Raw genomic sequence first — 16895 nt, 5'->3', positions numbered from 1 at the left:
GGAGCTCAGACTGATGGTGGCTTGCTGTACTCTTCCAGGCTGTCCATTCTCCTCCTTCCATGGATTCCATCTGCTACAATACTTTAGCAAACTTGAGGCATCCAAGATGAAAAGTAAAATAACACAGCCCAACCTCTGGTCAGCTTGCTGAGAGGGGTGATGTACTGAAGGCCTGTGGTGAACACATTTGGAGGGGGCCTCAGCAGGGCCTTCTGTGTGCCTTCAGGCAAGTAAGTGACAATGAGAAGAAGAGTCCTGACAAGACCCACACCAACTCGCCAGCCTTCTCTGGGGTGGAGTTCCACTGCAGTGGGCTGTGACCTCAGTGAAACTTCAGGAGCTCGGCTGGCAGACATTTTGTGGAGACTTCAGAGAGGCCAAAGTTCAGGAGCTGATTGGTCAGCCCAGACTTCTCTTCCAGGACAGGGAGTTTTTAGTTTCTGCTCTCATTCTATTTCCTTGTATAACACCAACCTCTTGTGCAAAGCCTGTTGGGAACCATTATTATACTTTATGGAATGAAGTGCTGCCTTGTTCTAGAGTAAGGAAAAGAAAGCCAATTAGGTTCTAAGTTGCTAGGATTTATGTCCTTCGACATCTTCCTTTCATCTTGGGAGGAATTTTATCTTTGCAGAATTGGGTACACAGCTAGGGGGCTGGCAGAATAAAGTCTATAGGACAGGCGGATAGGCTGGAAACTCAAGCAGGGTTTCTGTCATCATCATGATACAAATTCCTTCTTTGGGGAATGTTTTTCCTCTTTGTAAGGTCCTCCACAGATTAGAAAAGGCTGCCCTTCATGTTACACTTTTTTTTTTGTCACTTAAAGGGTCAACTTACTGTAGATGTCAACTGTATCTACAAAGCATCTCCACATCAACAATTGGACTAGGTACTTGGCCAAACAATGGGCACCGCAGCTTAGCCAAGCCAGATACAAAATTAACCATTATGCACCTGCTCCCCTCTGATTACACCTACACCAAACTCTCCCTTGGGCTCTGGTTCCAACTCCACTGACCTCACCCTTTCTTGTAGGATCCAGGACCCTTTGTGGGTGGCGACTTAGTGTGTGTCTCTCCTTCTCCAACCTGGGTGATTCCTGCAGATGCTTGAATCTGAGCACTGGCAACACTTCCCAGACATCAGCTCCCATACCCACTGGTGATGCTACAGTTTCCCAACACTTCTGAATATATTTTCCTTCACAGATCTAACCCTCCCCTGGATGTCTGCAGTGTGATTCTGTGATTCACATCAACGGAGTCACACTGGGCATGCTCGTCTCTGTCTTCCCAGCCAGTGCCTGGCAACAGCAGATGCTCAGAATGCATCATGGGTTTGATGAAACCCCAGGGCTCCACAGGTGGAGCCGCATTTGGCAGTGTGAAAGAGAGCGGGCGCTGCTCTGAGTACAGAATGTCCCTGGCGACTTGGCATCCCCACTCTCGGAAGATGTGCAATCAAAAGGTTCCCCTTCAGAAATGCAGATGCGGCTGTGTGGCAAAGCTCTCTTTGTAGGAAGCTCTTGATGAAAACTCTGAACTCCAAAATTCTCTGTAGTTGGTAGCCCGGGGGCCCCCAAGGGACTCTTTCAGAAGCCTGCCCTTTTGTACCCCCAAACCTTAGAAGTACCGAGCATTTCTAGCAGGTCAACCTTTTGTGCTGACCTGCATTCAAATGCTCTGTTTCAGCCTGGCATACTGGCACACCGTGCACGTGTAGCCACCCTGCATGAAAACCCACATGGAGCTTACTGAATGGATAACGCCCCACAAAGAACTCTTGGCTCAGTGGAATGGGAGAGAGGGGTAGGCAGTCACCCTCCAGGAGAGCCCTGGAGGCCAGGAGTGAGGGGAGGGTCACTGAAGAGTTAGAGGATCACTTCTGGACCACTGCCTGATAGTAGTGTGACCTGGGGCTGGGTGATCAGGCTCTCTGAGCTTGTATTTCCTCATCTGTAGAATGGGGCTCATAATGATCACCTTCCCATGACAGAGCAGAGTAAATGGGTCTTTATGGGTAGGCCTTGACCTGTGCCTAAAACACCAGGTAGTGCTCAACACATTTGGAATAGAGAAGGGTATTTGAAAAAGTTCATGAAAAAATGGAATTATCGATTTATTTTGGTGCAATACATTTTGAAATGCATGTTTTTTTTGTTAATACATATTTCCTATGAACTTTCAAGACAGGCACCTAGATGGGCCCCTCAGCATTATGAGTTCTGTAGCTATAAATTCAACCAACTGTGGCTCAGAAATATTTGGAAAAAATTGTCTATACTGGATAGGTACAGACTGCTCCCTGTCATTATCCTCTTGACAGTACACAGTAACAACTACCTGCACAGCACTTGCGTCATAATCTAGCTTGTTTTAAAGTATACTGGAGGCTGTGCCTAGTTTCTATGTTAATCTTGCACCATTTTATAAGAGACTTGAGCACCTGTAGATTTTGGTATCGGTGGGGTCCTAGTACGTGACTATGCATACATATATGTACACATATATACACATTGGAAGGGTTTGTAAAAAAGTTCATGGAAAACATGTATTATTGAAAAAAAAACCTACAAGGTCTTCGACACCTTTTTTTTTTTGCAGGGAAAATAAACTTATTTTCTGATTTCAGCCTATAATGCTTATAGATGCTGCCCCAAGCTCTCAGCACACACCACCCTTTCTCATTCTGTTTGTTTCACACCCAGGCCTACCTGCTTTCTAGAATGCAAGCTCTTGTCACCTGGGGGGGGGGGGGTCTTCACAAATGTGTACTTTCTTTCGCTTTCACCTCTACATTTTTTTTCCCAGAAAACTCCACTCTCCACTGGTGAGTTAGTTCACTGTCTTTCTCTCTGATCTGACATTTCTGATTCCAGGGAACCCATCTGTCACTTTGGTTGCTGTACTCCCAACTCTGCCGACTGTGTCTGGCATGTAAGCTCCATGAGCACTGGAATGAGTGAAGGGAGCTCTCCTGGCTCATGGCTGGTGCCTGGCCTCCCTGTCCCTCCCACAGATGGCTGTGACTGCCTGCTATGGCCCCAAGTGTCCTCTCCTGAAGTCATCTGCTGAGGCCCTCTCTGGGTCGAGGGTGGCACCAGGCCTCCTCCACGTGGCTGTGCCCAGAGCTGGCCTGCTCTCCCAAGGCAGGATCACTGCCCTGAAGCTAACAGGCACATTCCAGTCTCTCCCCTAGTGTCAGAGAGGGGCAGTGGACAGTCACTCTATTTGAAGCTCTGGAAAGCCCACTCGGCGTTGGGGGTGTCTGCATAGCGGCAGCCTCTTCTTGGGCAGCAGCTGGCATAGTTGGATAAGGCCCAGCTGTCGACCTGGCCATAATAAGCAACAGGCACCTGCATCATGGGGGCCCCGGGTTCCCTGTGTCACTGCAGGCAACCTGGGCTTGAACCTGGGCTCTGCTGCTTGTTGGCTATGACCTTCACTCCTTCAGCCTTCCTAGGCCTCAGCTGATGGATCCGCAAAAATGGGGTGAATGCAACCTGCTTTGAAGTGATGTTGGCAGGGTGAAATGAGATCACCTGGCGGATGTAGCTGGTGCAGCACCCGGCACACAGCACAAGCTCCATAAGCAGCAGCTATGGGTTGTGCAGGGTAGAGAGGACGTTTTCCTTTGCTTTCTTCAAGCATGGCATTGGCAGAGCTTCCAGGATTCCTCCCTGTTCCAGGGCACAGCCTGCCTGTGCCACTCCCTCCTGTTTGCCACTTGCTTCATGGCTCTGCCCTTTCTCCCGCATGGGTGCCCACCCCCCCAATTAAACTGCAGATGAGTTAGGAAATACAAATAAAAATCATATTGAGGTTCTACCTAACTTCAGTAAGAATGGCACACAAGAAACAACAACAACTGCTGGTGAGGACGTGAAGGGAAAGGCATTCTACTCCACAGCTGGTGGGAGTGTAGACCAGAGCAGCCACTATGGAAGTCACTATGAAGGCTGCTCAGATGGCTGAGGACTGATCTACCATATCATTCAGCTATCCCACTCCTGGGAATATATCCAAATGAAATAAAATCTGCATATTAGAGAGCAACCTGCACCCTCATATTTATAGCAGCACAATAGCGAACACAGGGAAACAACCCAGATGCTCATCAATGGATGAATCATAAAGAAACAGTGCCATAGCTACTCTATGGAATAATACTCAGCCATAAAAAAGAGTGAAATCCTATCACTTAAAAAAATGAAAATTCCCAACTGGGGACCATTATGCTTAGGGAAGAACCCGTATAAGCTACAAAGCTGAATCGTGGAAAATAATGACAAAACTATAGATGAGCAGAATGCGCCACTGTGCTCCTCTCTGGACTAAGTCTTTTATCTACCAACTCATCCCTTGCAGTCAGCCAAGGCAGGCTGGGCACTCCGTCTCCTGCAGCGAATGCACACTTGCCTCACCTCTTGCCACACTCATGCACATCTGGGCACTCAGGCGCACACTGTCAACCTACATCACATATTCTCAGACTTCACATCCTGACATAAACTACTACTTCTTGTCACCCGTTCCTCTCCTCTCCTTGGATCTTAGTGACAAATCCATGAGCAAGAGCCTTAGGCCGGGTCCGGTATCAAGTGTTCTAGCACCTGAACCAGAGGGAGGACTCTGAGGCCCTCCAACCGGGTCCTCATTCTCTCCCAGAGCCCTGCGAAGACAGAAGCTTGCAAAGTTTGCCTCTAGCATGGGAAGAGTTGCTGTCTGCAAGCATGCTCCAATGGAAGCAAACAGAGTTTTAGATTTCAGTTCTTCATGGGCAATAATGCATGTGCAAGTATAAAAAAACCTCTGCATGGCAATAACTGTGCTTTCTGAAGACATGGGGCGTATGCGCCTGTGACTTTGGGAGCTAAGCCGTTCCTCTGCCACATCTCTGCTTTATGGAAGCATGAAGCCTTGGCCTCTAATTCAGGAGCCTGACATTGGCAGACAGCAGGTGTCCCTGTGGTGCTTGCTTCCAGTGTGGAGTGTATCCTGATTCTCAGAGGGTCATCCACGGGCACCTAATATCTCCATGACTATTTCAGGGGCTTATGAGACCAGAATTATCTTTGAGCTAAGACATTGCTTTCCTTTTGTACTAGGTTGATGCTTGCACTGGCACCGATCAAAGATCAGTGTAGGGGAGCTGGTGCTGTGGCACAGTGAGTTAAAACTTACTAGAAATGTTGATAACCCCTAACACAATACTGGCTTTTAGTCCTGGCCACTCTGTTTCCAAGCCAGTCAACTGCAAATGTGTCTAATGAAGACAGAATATGACCCAAGTGCTTGGGCCTCTGCCACCCATATGTGAGACCTAGATGAAGTTCTGGGTTCTTGGCTTTGGCCTGGCTAATCCAAGCCAGTGCAGACATTTGTGGAGTGAACCAGCAGATGGGAGATTTCTCTTTCTCCCTCTCTTGTCTCTCTGCCTCTCAAGATTAATCAATCAATCAATCAATCAATCAAACATTTTAAGAACAACCAGTGGAGGGTAAACTCCTAACAGCTCAGCACACAGTAGGGGCACTGATGCAAATGATATTGGCAGTCACTATATTGCACACCTCTCTACAATTTCTAGCATAGAAACAAATCCCCCAAGAAGCATTCCGCCTCCTGGTTAAGACACCCACATCCCTGTCTGGTCTCTCCGTCACCCTGGTTCCTGATTGCAGCTTCCTGCTGTGGCAGACGCTGGGAGGCAGCAGGATGACCCAAGTGGTTGGGTCCCTGCCAAGCACCAGGGAAACCAGGACTGCATTTCCAGCTTCTGACTTCAGCCCTGCCTAGGGCTCACTTTGGGGAGTGAGTTAGCAGATGGGGTAGAGTGATCACTCTCTCCCTCTCTCTCCCTCTGAGGGGGTGTGTGTGTGTGTGTGTGTGTGTGTGTGGAGGGGTGTCTGCCTCAAAGAAACAAATGGAAAAAAAAACCCTCAGTTTCATTTAAGAATGCCCTTGAGGAAGCAAGAACAATGATATATTAACTCCTGAGCTCACATTTCTCCAACATTCGGCGTGACAAAACAGCAAGTATGCACATCTAGTGCGCCGCGTGCCTTGAGGAAAGGCGCTGGCGAGCTCAGCTGCATACGGAGCCAGCTGGGCTTCGCCACTTCCCTTCACAAAATACTATTTTTACTAAGAAGAATGACCAGCAAACTGGCTATTCAGGCATAGGCATTTTCGAGATAATTTATTGGAAATGAGCAGAGTGAGCCTGTCGCCTCCAGAGAAAGCTATGGACAAAGGTCATTGCCAATGAGAAAATGTGAGCTTCCAGAGGGAGAATCAAAGCTTTGAGTGTGACTGCTGCCTGTCACTCACAGACGCAGCTGCTGAGGCCAGTGGTGAGACCAACGCTGTGACATTTCTGATACTAAATGATGAGGTACTCAACAGCTGGAAAATCTGCATATTGGTGAGCCAATATTCGCCAAGTGGCCAGTGGGTGATGTTACAAGTTCATGGCTGTGAGAAAGTTTTCTGTTTAACATACAAGATGGACCTCTGCTTTCGCAGAATTGAGGACATCATTTCATGGATATTTCTGCAGACTGCACAATGCCCCATGGGTGGGTTGGGTGGTTTTTTTTTTTTTTAAGACTTTTTTGTTTGTTTTTAAGATGTTTCTTTCTTTATTGGCAAGGCAGAGTGACAGAAAGAAAAGGAAAAACAAATCTATTTTGTCGTTTCACTCTCCAAACAGCTATAACAGCTAGGGCTATGCCAGGCTGAAGCCAGGAGCCAGGAATATATTCTAGTCTCACACACGGATGACAAGGATCCAAGCACTCGGGCCACCTTCCGTTACTCTCTCAGGGGCATTAGCAATGAGCTGGACTGGAAACGGAGCAAGTGGAACTTGAATCCATGTTCTCACATGGGATGCCGACGCTGTAGTTGTGGCTCAACTTGCTGTACCACAACAACAGCTGGGTAGGGTTGTGTTACCAACATACAGCTCTTTGAGAAGGCCAGAAACAGTCCTCCATTTTCCAGCCACACGCCTGTGATTTGCTTCCTATCCCCCCACCCCAAGCAATAGATCAGGCCGGCACCCCTTTCCCCCGAGTGACTATGCAGTAGACAGCAAAATCCAGCTCAGCTGTCTTCTGCAAAGCCAGACAGGACAGATTTACAAAAACATTAAAAACAGCTTTCCCAGTGAAGTCTCTTTTGGGTTGTTAGTTTTCATATTAGGATTTTGGTACAAGCAGGTAGTAGAAACATAGTTGTGATTTGTACATGGAAATAATAAAGTGTTTTTAAACAAAATATCACCATTGCTTTCAAATATGGCAGGTGTCAGTGATAATTCCCACATACAGGCTCCACGCCCTTGCTGCTTCTGAAATGTGCGAAGTTTAGAAACATAGGCTGTAAGTGGTCGAAGGACTCCCGGGATAAGGACTAGCCCGCCCATCCAGCTTGCTGGCTGAACCTGCCTGAGACTTGAACAAGCAAACCTTCCTCCTCTGAAAGTTCCTCCAGCCCTAGAGAGCAGGTGGCCTTGCAGTCCTCTTGCAGCGAGAAAAGGTGAGGCGGACTGAGCTGATAAGGACTCAGTCTAGCCTGACGTACCCAGGAATACAGAGCGGAGAGGAGACAGAGAGACGAGGGTGGCCGAGCTCTTGCAGAGTGCTGCGTGGAGGAGAACTCCTCTCCTGGCTGGAGCACATTGTGGCCTGATGGCACAGCGTGAATCTTGTAACCGATTCCAGCACCCTGTTCTTTGCAGAAGTGCTGGTAACTTTGCCTCTACTTCTTCTCAGTCAAGAAACTGCATTTGGTTTTTTAATCTGGCAGCTCTGCTTGAAATAACCCTGATGTGCAAGGCAGCAGGACTCAACCCTAACCCCCAGTGCATAGTGTACCTGCCACCTGCAGCCTGGAGCATCTTTAGAGGGCAGCAGGATCATATTCACCTCCCCAGCTGGGAAGTGGTCTTGGGGAAGCTGTGTTTCTTGCTCCCTCCCTGAGCCCATTGCAAAGGCCACACATCAGCTTGCTCAGTGTCTGCCCAGAGGAAGCTGGGGGTAGTACAATTATTGGCCACTCAAAGGGGTGGGACACTTACAGCTCGGTGACATCCTTGGGCATGCCTTTGGGGAGGGTATGGAGCCCCCTGTTGCTGCATCGTACCACTGTCTCCATGCAGGTGCACTGCTCCGGGCAGCGTGGGCTCAGCTGGCAGCTGCTCTCGTCGTTGCCTGTGGAATGCCCCACAGAGGGTGAATGTGGAGGGAGACAGACATCACTCCTGGGGGGTGGGGGATTGGCAGTGGGCAAGGTCGGATGTCCTGGCAAAACGCAAGTTCTTATTTTTTGAACCAGAGCCAGGAAAGAGAACCTGCTGGTCTTCCCGCAGTTGGAAAGGGAAGAGGGGTACATGCCTGGGGCCACATGCTGTGACATAAAATGAAGACTATCAAAGACATGGGGCAAGACTTGAGTAGCCAGAGTCACAGACAGAAAGGAGGCTACTGCTCAGCCTACTGGAATAAGCCAAGCTGATGAGGCTTGCTCAGGGCCGGGGCACAGCCCCGTTCTTCTCTTTCCTTTCCTCTTCACCCCTTCCCACCACTGCATTGTCCCTTTGGGGTGGTGGGTATATCTCCAGTTCCTCTTGTAGCTCAACCTCAGTTGCTCTGCAAACCAGTCTGTTTGGCAGTTTGACTAATTCAGTCTCCAGCTGAACTAGTAAAGCGCTATGTTGGCTTGAGTTGGTGTCCCCAAACATCCATGTCCTCTGAGATCCTGAGACAGACTTCTTTGGATCTTCCCTGTTTACACTCCCAGAGCCCAGTGACGGGGCTTTTGTTGTTGAAGCCCCATCATGAGGTAGGCAGGAAAGATTGAGGCCCAGAGTGCCCATGCAGTTACACACATTGTGTACTGCACAAGGGTGCCACCCACCTAAGCTGCCCCCCATTTTAATGCTGGCAAAGATACACTGGCATGCCAAAGGTATCTCTGTGTTTGCCAGGATGGTAGTGGTTTGTTTTAGTCGACAGGTGTCTTGTTTTGATGTGGCAGGTTTCTGAGCACAGGAGCAGCACAGCTGCGGAGCGCCCAGGCAGCCCCGCTGCCTGCTCAGGGGGCAGTGGGGACTCTGGGCTCAGGCACCTGCCTGGCTGTTCTCTCCCGGGATTCCCCTCTCTTTTCCCCTCCCCTCTGCTATCTCACCTTCGCATGTGAAGTCCTGGATGGCCACGTCCTGGATGGGAATCTCCTTTAGGAAGAAGGGTTTCTGGCACCGGGGGTTCCCACTGACGATCCGCCTCTTCCTCAACCACTTGCCGAGCCAGGCCAGGTGGCAGTTGCAGTTGAAGGGGTTGGACAGGAGGTTTCTGGGAGGAGAAGGGTCCTCTCTGAAGTGGCCTCTACAGGCTATTGCGGGGAATGCTCCTGGCTCTGCCCCCTCAGTCCTCTCCAGGCTCCCTGCCAGGCCCTAGCTTACTGTGATCTGCAGACACCCTCTGGTCCTCCCAGGCCTCCCACATGCTGCTCCTCCTGCCAGGACTGCAGTTTCTTTGTAGTTTGATTGGCAGGTTCCTTCTCAGTCTGTGGTCCTCACCCGTGGATACGAGGCCTCCTCCGCTGAGTCCCTCCACGCACTTTGGGACAGTGAGCCCTCGGCTGCCCCCTCCTAGCTCCCTGCTGTTCTCTCGCGGCACCCAGTGGAGTGTGTGGCCTTGGATGTCAGCGCCTTTTTGACATTTGCCCTGTGTGTTGGCCTCTGCAATCTGTGGCGGTAGAAACGAGTTCTGTTTCCCTCCGGGTCTCTAGAATCTTAGCACAGAGTCACCACCTGCACTCGGCATGTATCTCTGGGCAAAATTGCTAAACTGAGGTAAGAGGAGGGTGTGACAAACACAATCCTTTTCTTTACTGGCATGCACAACACAACCTCCCCTCCCCCCTGCCAACAGTCACTCCCCAAATGCCTGCAACGGCCAGGGCTGGGCATGGCTGAAGTTCAGGGCCAATCTTCTATAGAAGCCAAGTACATGAACCATCACTGCTCCTGTCCAGTTTCAGGAGGTGTCCCAGAGACTGATGGCCCTGGTGTGGCTGGGTGGTGACACAGCAGGGACAGGCATAGGAGGCGGCTCTACCGGGGCTGAATCTTGTGCTGACATGCAAGCTCCTCATGCCACGGTGGGTTCCCTTTATGCTTTCTGCCTCCATCCATCTTGACATCTTCTGTCTGTCTCCGGATTCCCAGCACAGAGTCCCCTAAGAGGGGTGGGATTCAACGTGGGCTAAAATGAACCAACCCACCAATGTGAGTTTTTAACCCATCATTCCTGCGTGTAGATGTCATGCATTCATTCAACTCAGTTCTTTAGAACTATAAATTGAGCACCTGCTTGTGTTGCCAACATAGATGTGAACATGAAGGACAGTGCTGGGGACTAAGCAACCAGTACCCATGGCCTTCTGGAAATTAGAGGACGAGCGAACAAGTACATTACAGACAACTCCAGGGAGTGGCAAGTGCCAGTGGGAGAATAGGGTTAGGGGGACCCTGGAGGGGCAGGTGACACCTGGGCCAAGAGCAGAGGCCACAGAGACTGGGAGGAAGAGCGTTTCATGCAGCAGGAACAAGTGGTACAAAGTTCCAACTGGGCAAGCACAGGGGGAGGCCTAGGTGCTGGCTGCGAGGGAGAAGAATCATGAAGGAATTGCTTTGGCTTCACTTTGAGGCAAGGAGCCGTCAGATAGGAAGGTTAGCAATGGGCAGCCACAGGAGATGCAGCAATGGCCTTTCTTCCCTTCTTCCCAAGGGCCTTTGGGGAAGGCAAGAGATGGGACAATAACCAAGCCACATGCAAACACCACGCACAACCATAAAATGGCCTTGTGCTGAGTCCATCCATAGTTGCTCTCGCCGTGTGCTTCACACATCGTACCACATCCAAGCCTCATCACAGACCTTGGAGGTGGACCAGGCAGCAACGAACACTGCAGCGAAAATGCATGAAGGACTCCAAGGTCATCCGGTGAGCCAGAGGTGAGTCCAGGGTGTGAACCCAGGAACTCTGGCCCTGGAGTCTTGATGGTTAGTCCGTCCAGGCTTCCTTACAGTACAATGAACAACCCAAGTAGGTGAGCTCGCTCAGCAGTCCAGACAGCTGGATTTCTATTCTATTTCTGATGACATTGAAGCAATCACTATCTTTTTAAACCTCTAGCTAACCATGTTGCTGATCTACTTACAAGTTTCAGTGTTTGTAATGCTTTGGGTGAAACCCCTAACAGCTCATCACGGTCTGATAGCCTGGCCCTGGCGTCCTCTCTAGCTTGGCCTTATCCCATCACAAGGAGTGCTATGTCCATGTTGGACTTTGCACAGTGCTGCACATTTACACTGCTATAACCACAGGGTCTTTGCACGCACTCTCTATGTCGACAAATATGCACTTGCCACTTTATTTAATAAGCTACCTCTCACTCACTTGCCTGAAGATAGCTTGAGAGCTTCTCAAGAAGATCACCAAGGGTTTTCACAGCACCATGGGCCTCTTTCATGTGCAAATTCTTGATTCAGTGAGCCCTGGGCTGGAGGAGCAAGGACTGTGCAACCCTGACATTTACACGCTGCCTGGCACACATAGGGAGCCCAACAGGTGCTTATCAACCAAATGAAGGCATGGATGGTCTTGGCTCAAGGCAACAAGGAGCTGAGATGGGCCAAGTCTGCAGAAGCTGAGTCCCACCTGAGCAGTCAGTGGGTCCAGAACTTACATGGTGGACAGAGAGACCAGCGTGGTGAAGGCCCCGGGCATGATGGTGGTGATACGGTTGTCATAGAGGGACAGCAGCCTCACGGAGCTCAGGCCAGCAAAGGTGTCGTTGCTCACACAGCTGATCAAGTTACTGCGCAGCATCCTGCAGGGAGAGGCATGGGGGCACAGAAGCACAGGCATTAGGCAGACAGTGCCCCAGTGGTGTGTGTTTGTGCACACGTGTGTAGGGGGAATGCTTTTGCTCACTCTGAGCCCAGGCTGTCCATTTTCTCAGCTTTGTCCTGTGGCAGCAAGGCCTGGGTCTTTGCTGGGACTCCCTGTAAACTTGTGTGTACACTCTTATTTGTGCATGTTTTCTTCATTGAATATGAATGTATCATGTGTATATATATGTACATATGCACACTGTATGATGATGATGATGTGCGTGTGTATATCTGGGAGTAGAAGCAGAATCAAGAAGTCTGTGGACGTCGAATTCTCTGTGTATGCTTCTGTCTCTCTGCTTTATATGTATGTTTTCATGCTGCTTGTTTTTTGTGTCATTTGAAAATCTGAAAGGTAGAGAAACAGAGAGAGAGAGAGAGTGCTCACTTACCCATCCACTAGTTTACTTCCTAATTGCCAAGGTTGGACCAGATTGAAGCCAGGAGGCCAAAACTCAATCTGGATCTTCCATGTTGCTGGAAGGGCTCCAGCCACTGGAGCCATCATTGGCTGCTTCCCAGGGTGGGCACTGGCAGGAAGCTGGATTTGGAAGTGGAGCCAGGACTCCAACCCAGGCACTCTGCACGGTATGTGTCTTTCTTACAACCATGTGTATGAGGATACTTCAAAAATGTAATGGAAAAAAAAGGAATTAAAATGTAAACTTATTTCGTTGTAAAAAATGTTTAAATCAACTCAAGGTTTTTTTCATAGTACACACAGTGATGACCTTTCTGAAGACCGTTTTCACATATGCATGAATTTCAATTTTTTTGGTACCCAAATAAACTTATCATTCAATTTTGTTTTCCATAAAATTTTAAAAATGTCATGGCTTATGGAAAAATATGTGTATTTGCTTCTTGCAGCAAGTTCTAGTACAACTCTTAAATGTACATAGTCAAGTGAATGAATTTGTTGTGTAGATCTGTGTAGGTGTTTCCATTAGGAGGTATTCGGCACGCTGAATTCTTTCCCAGGAAAGGCTGAGAAATGTTGGATGACCTTGACCACAGCAGGAACTCCGCAGGCCAAGACAGCACCGAGCTGTCCAACCCAGTCCCTGCCAGTCCTCCCCGTCTTTCTCAGATTCCTCTATCCTCCCTCCTTCCTTGGGCCTCGGCCCGCTGCACTCACAAGGTTTTGAGGCCGGTGAGGCCTCGGAACATGCGCCCATGCACGTTCTCCAGCTGGTTGGCTGTCAGTAGCAGCTCCTGCACGCCGGCTGCTCCGTCAAAGGTGCCCTCCCGCATCTCCTTGATCTTATTGTTGCTCAGGTTTCTAAGAGAAGACAGAACGGGGGAGAATCATGGAGAGCAGAGGGCTGGGGTGCAGGGAGGGGATCTGGTGGGTTAAGGCCTGGGTGGTGGTGCTGTTGAGGCAGGAGAGAGACTCAATTGTGGACTCCTGATGTTTGGTCTTTAGCCCCTTTCCCTGGCTGTGGGGACCCAGGCCCTTAGCACTGAAGCAGATTTCATGAGACTTGGCAATTTTTCCATGTAATTGTCTCTTTCATGCCCTGGGCTGCTGGTAGATTTAACACAGTGGTCCCAGGCTGATGGGTCTAACACCAAACATTCTCCCATAGCAGGAATGCTGAAACGAAGGAGGGTGGGGCATCAAGGAGTAGGCTCCCCTCCTGTGGCAGTAGGAAACTCGTGGGACCTCCAGCTTTTCCCCTGAGTCCCTAAGAGTGGAGCACACCTTTTAGTCACCACTTAGGAAGTACTTTCAGCACACTTGGCCCCACAGGAGGGATCTGATTTCATGACAGTCAAACCTCACATCAGTGCCCACAAGACAGATTTATCTTGTCTTAGGAGTCAGAGGTCTGGGGGTGAGAGAGATTAAGTAACTTGTTCACACTCACACAGCTGAGAGAACCAGAATTGGAAGCCAGGCTCTGGCACTTAAAAAGTGTTTCTTAAAGTGTGTGTGTCCTAAGTGAATTCCTTACTGGGGCTGTGGATATTTCCTTGTATGACTGCTTTGCAGAAGATTAGACTGCATATAAAAACTGTATTGATTTTCTTAAAAGGCAGAGTGGCAGTGAATGAGCGAAAGAAAGAAATGGGAGAGATAGCTTCCATCGACTGGTTCACTCTCCAAATGGTTGCAGCAGCTAAGGCTGGGCTGGGTTGAAGCCAGGACCCTGAAACTCCATCTGGGTCTACCACTTGCATAGCAGGGACCCAAGTACTTGGCTATCATCTGTTGCCTCCCCAGGTATATTCCCAGAAATCTGGGTTAGAAGCAGAGAAATGAGGACTTGAACTAGCATGCCAGTATGGGATACAGGTGTCCAACTGATGGCTTCGTCTGCTGTGCTATAACTCCTCCCCCAGTGTGCCTTCAGTCCTGCCAAGTCCTCAGGGCTGCCACTTTGATTCTGTCCTAAGCTGTGCCAGCAGACCCTTCCCTCCTGTGCCCGATGCTGATACCACCCTAGGCACACTGGAGAGGGAAACAGCAGGCACTTCCTGTACATCCCTCAGTGCTATGAGCTTGGGGGACAGGGCCTACAGGGTTCATTCCGACAGCCAGACTTAAAAAACAGCCCTGGCCAGGTGGATGGAGTGGAGGGTGACATTGCTTGCAGCGGTCGAGGGAAGAGTTCCGCTTCCCAGCCTGGCTCAGGACCCGCCATCCTGGATCAGGAGGGGAGCGCAGGTGGAGGCAGAGCCTGCAGATTCCCTGAGCTCGCTGAAGCTGTGCGAACCTGCATATTCACAGAGATGGGCTGTGTGTCCCCTCTTTGTGCTGGGAAGACTGAGGCCTAGCCATCAAGTCCTTTGTCCTTCTGTTTTCCCCAAGCTCTATACCTTATACAGTTCTGGCCTGTTCTACAGGGCAAAATCACCTGCAGGGAGCAGATGACAAGACGGAGCCTGAGGGTCCACTTACACGCACACTGCTCGCCCACCTGCAGACATGTGAAGGTAGCAAATGGTGCCTCAGTCCCCTCTTACAGCATCTACTTGTGATGTTTCTGTCCTCTTTTTTCCCTCCCTGTCCTCCCAGTAACACAGGGGCAAATGCCTGTCCCACCAAACCCCTCTCCTGGGCCGGAGAGACCCTGCAGGGTCTGAGCTAGATTTTCTGCTTCCTGCGTGGCTCTCCCTAAACTCAGTGGCCAGTGCTGGGAACACAGGACTGAAGGTAGTGCACCAGAGAGACTGCAGGTTACCTTCAAATCAGACATTGGAGGAGAGGCTAAGGCAGCCGTAAAAGTGGGAGGGCGCTCATTTCCTGACATCTGTTTCTTTAAATGAGCAAAATTGGTACTGCTTTACTGTAAAGCTTGCAAACTTTATTTCCCCAGGGTGATGGTGGGGAATGGAAAACAGGAGAGTTAAGAAAAAAAAAAAATAAAAAGAGGAGAGAGAATTTTCCAGAACTGGCTGCTACTCTCTCCACATCCATCAGAACACTGCTTACTGCATGGGCTGTGGCAGGGGCTGGGGAACAGAGTATAGCTTGGGGTTGCACAAACAAGCTGATGAGCATGGCAGGATTTATAATCCTTCTAGCATGTCAGAACAGGAGCTTCTCGAAGATACCCAGATGCCAGCAAAGCCCAGAAAACTGAACCTGGAGCCTGCAAGGGGCCATCTTTCTGTCTCTGTCTCTGCAGATCCACGTGCAGGGACACTGGCTCCTCACAGCTCTGGCCTTGACCAAGCCTTGGAAGCCCCACCTGGCTCAGAGTCAGATGGGAGGAAGGTCTGAGGCCCAGTGACCCTACAAGCTGCTGAGGATCCTGCCTTCATTCTTGCCCAGAAATTCAGGGGCCTCTGTTGGCTGCTGGGACCGTGTGCTCCCTCGGGAAGGAGCCCCATAGGTGAGCCCTGGCCTTTCCCAAGGCCACAGCTGCTCAGGGCTGTATTCCAGCAACAGGAAGGAGCTCCTGAACTCTGGCAATGGGAAGGAGCGTGAATCCTGTGAGTAGGAAGGGGGCTTGGTGTACCTCTCCGGAAGCAGAGGCCACTGGGTCATAACCAAGCATGTGTCCTGTCCACTTCTTCAAGGCCTCTCCCTGCCCTCAAGGCAAGAACTCTTCATTTGATGTTAGCAAAATGTAGAGAAGTGATAAGACAGGAATTCTTTCAAGCTGGGGCTGCAGGTTTGAGTGTCATAGGATTAAGGTAGGCAACTTCCTGCTGACCAGAAGCAGGCCCAGTGGGGACATAGATGACCCCAAAGAACAAGCTCTAGTAAGAGACAGTGGCTCTTTCACTCAAAGCCATCAGAACCATATTGTCTGATGTTCCAAAGGATGCCAGAATTGAGATTCTATTTCTATGAAAACTCCTGACTTTCACAGTGGCAACTGGAGCTGTTGCCACTTGTATTGGTGGCATTCTATATCAGAGCACCCTTTCAAGTCCCAGCTGCTCTACCCTTCCACTCCAGCTCCCTGCTAACGCACCTGGGAAAGCAGCAGCAGATGGGTCCCTATCACACACACGGGAGACCTAGATGGAGTTCCAGGCTCCTGGCTTCTGCCTGGCCCAGCCCTGGCCATTGAAGCCATTTGAGCAAAATGAACCAGCAGATAGAAGATCCCTCTTTTTTCTCTTTGCCTTTTCAGTCTTTCAAGTAAATAAGAAGTCTTTAAGAAATATAGTAAGTAACTATTTCTCATCAAGAAGCAAACCACCACTACCACCGAACCCAACCATGACTTTGGGCTTCAAGACCACCAGTTTTCAGGCTCTGAAATGCTGTGTTGGGTTGGCTGACTTACAATCACCTCTTGCAGAGCCTGCTTCTCTCCACATCCCTGCTGGCTCACCTGATACTCAGACATCCTAAGAGGGACAGGCTTCCTCCATATTCCCATTTGACAGCTAAGGGCACCGAAGTCCAAAAAGACCTGGCAGAGTCTAACCCACTGGCTCAGTGTTCATTCTCTTTTGTCCAA

The 16895-nt window shown here is 49.9% G+C and overlaps 1 protein-coding gene across 2 annotated transcripts in view; it reads right to left on the bottom strand.

The window, feature by feature from the left end:
• SLIT3 (slit guidance ligand 3) overlaps positions 1 to 16895 on the bottom strand; it is a 596992-nt gene that overhangs the window by 58185 nt on the left and 521912 nt on the right. For both annotated transcript variants that reach the window (XM_058677430.1, XM_058677431.1), the window contains 4 exons: positions 13109 to 13252; positions 11763 to 11906; positions 9198 to 9361; positions 8089 to 8221 (listed from right to left, as the gene is read on the bottom strand). In XM_058677430.1, coding sequence (XP_058533413.1) covers positions 8089 to 8221; positions 9198 to 9361; positions 11763 to 11906; positions 13109 to 13252 — 585 coding nt within the window. The remainder of the gene's footprint in view (positions 1 to 8088; positions 8222 to 9197; positions 9362 to 11762; positions 11907 to 13108; positions 13253 to 16895) is intronic.

The sequence above is a fragment of the Ochotona princeps genome, chromosome 19 (assembly GCF_030435755.1).
Source record: "Ochotona princeps isolate mOchPri1 chromosome 19, mOchPri1.hap1, whole genome shotgun sequence".
Lineage (NCBI taxonomy): Eukaryota > Metazoa > Chordata > Mammalia > Lagomorpha > Ochotonidae > Ochotona > Ochotona princeps.
This window is presented reverse-complemented; position numbering and strand designations above follow the sequence as displayed.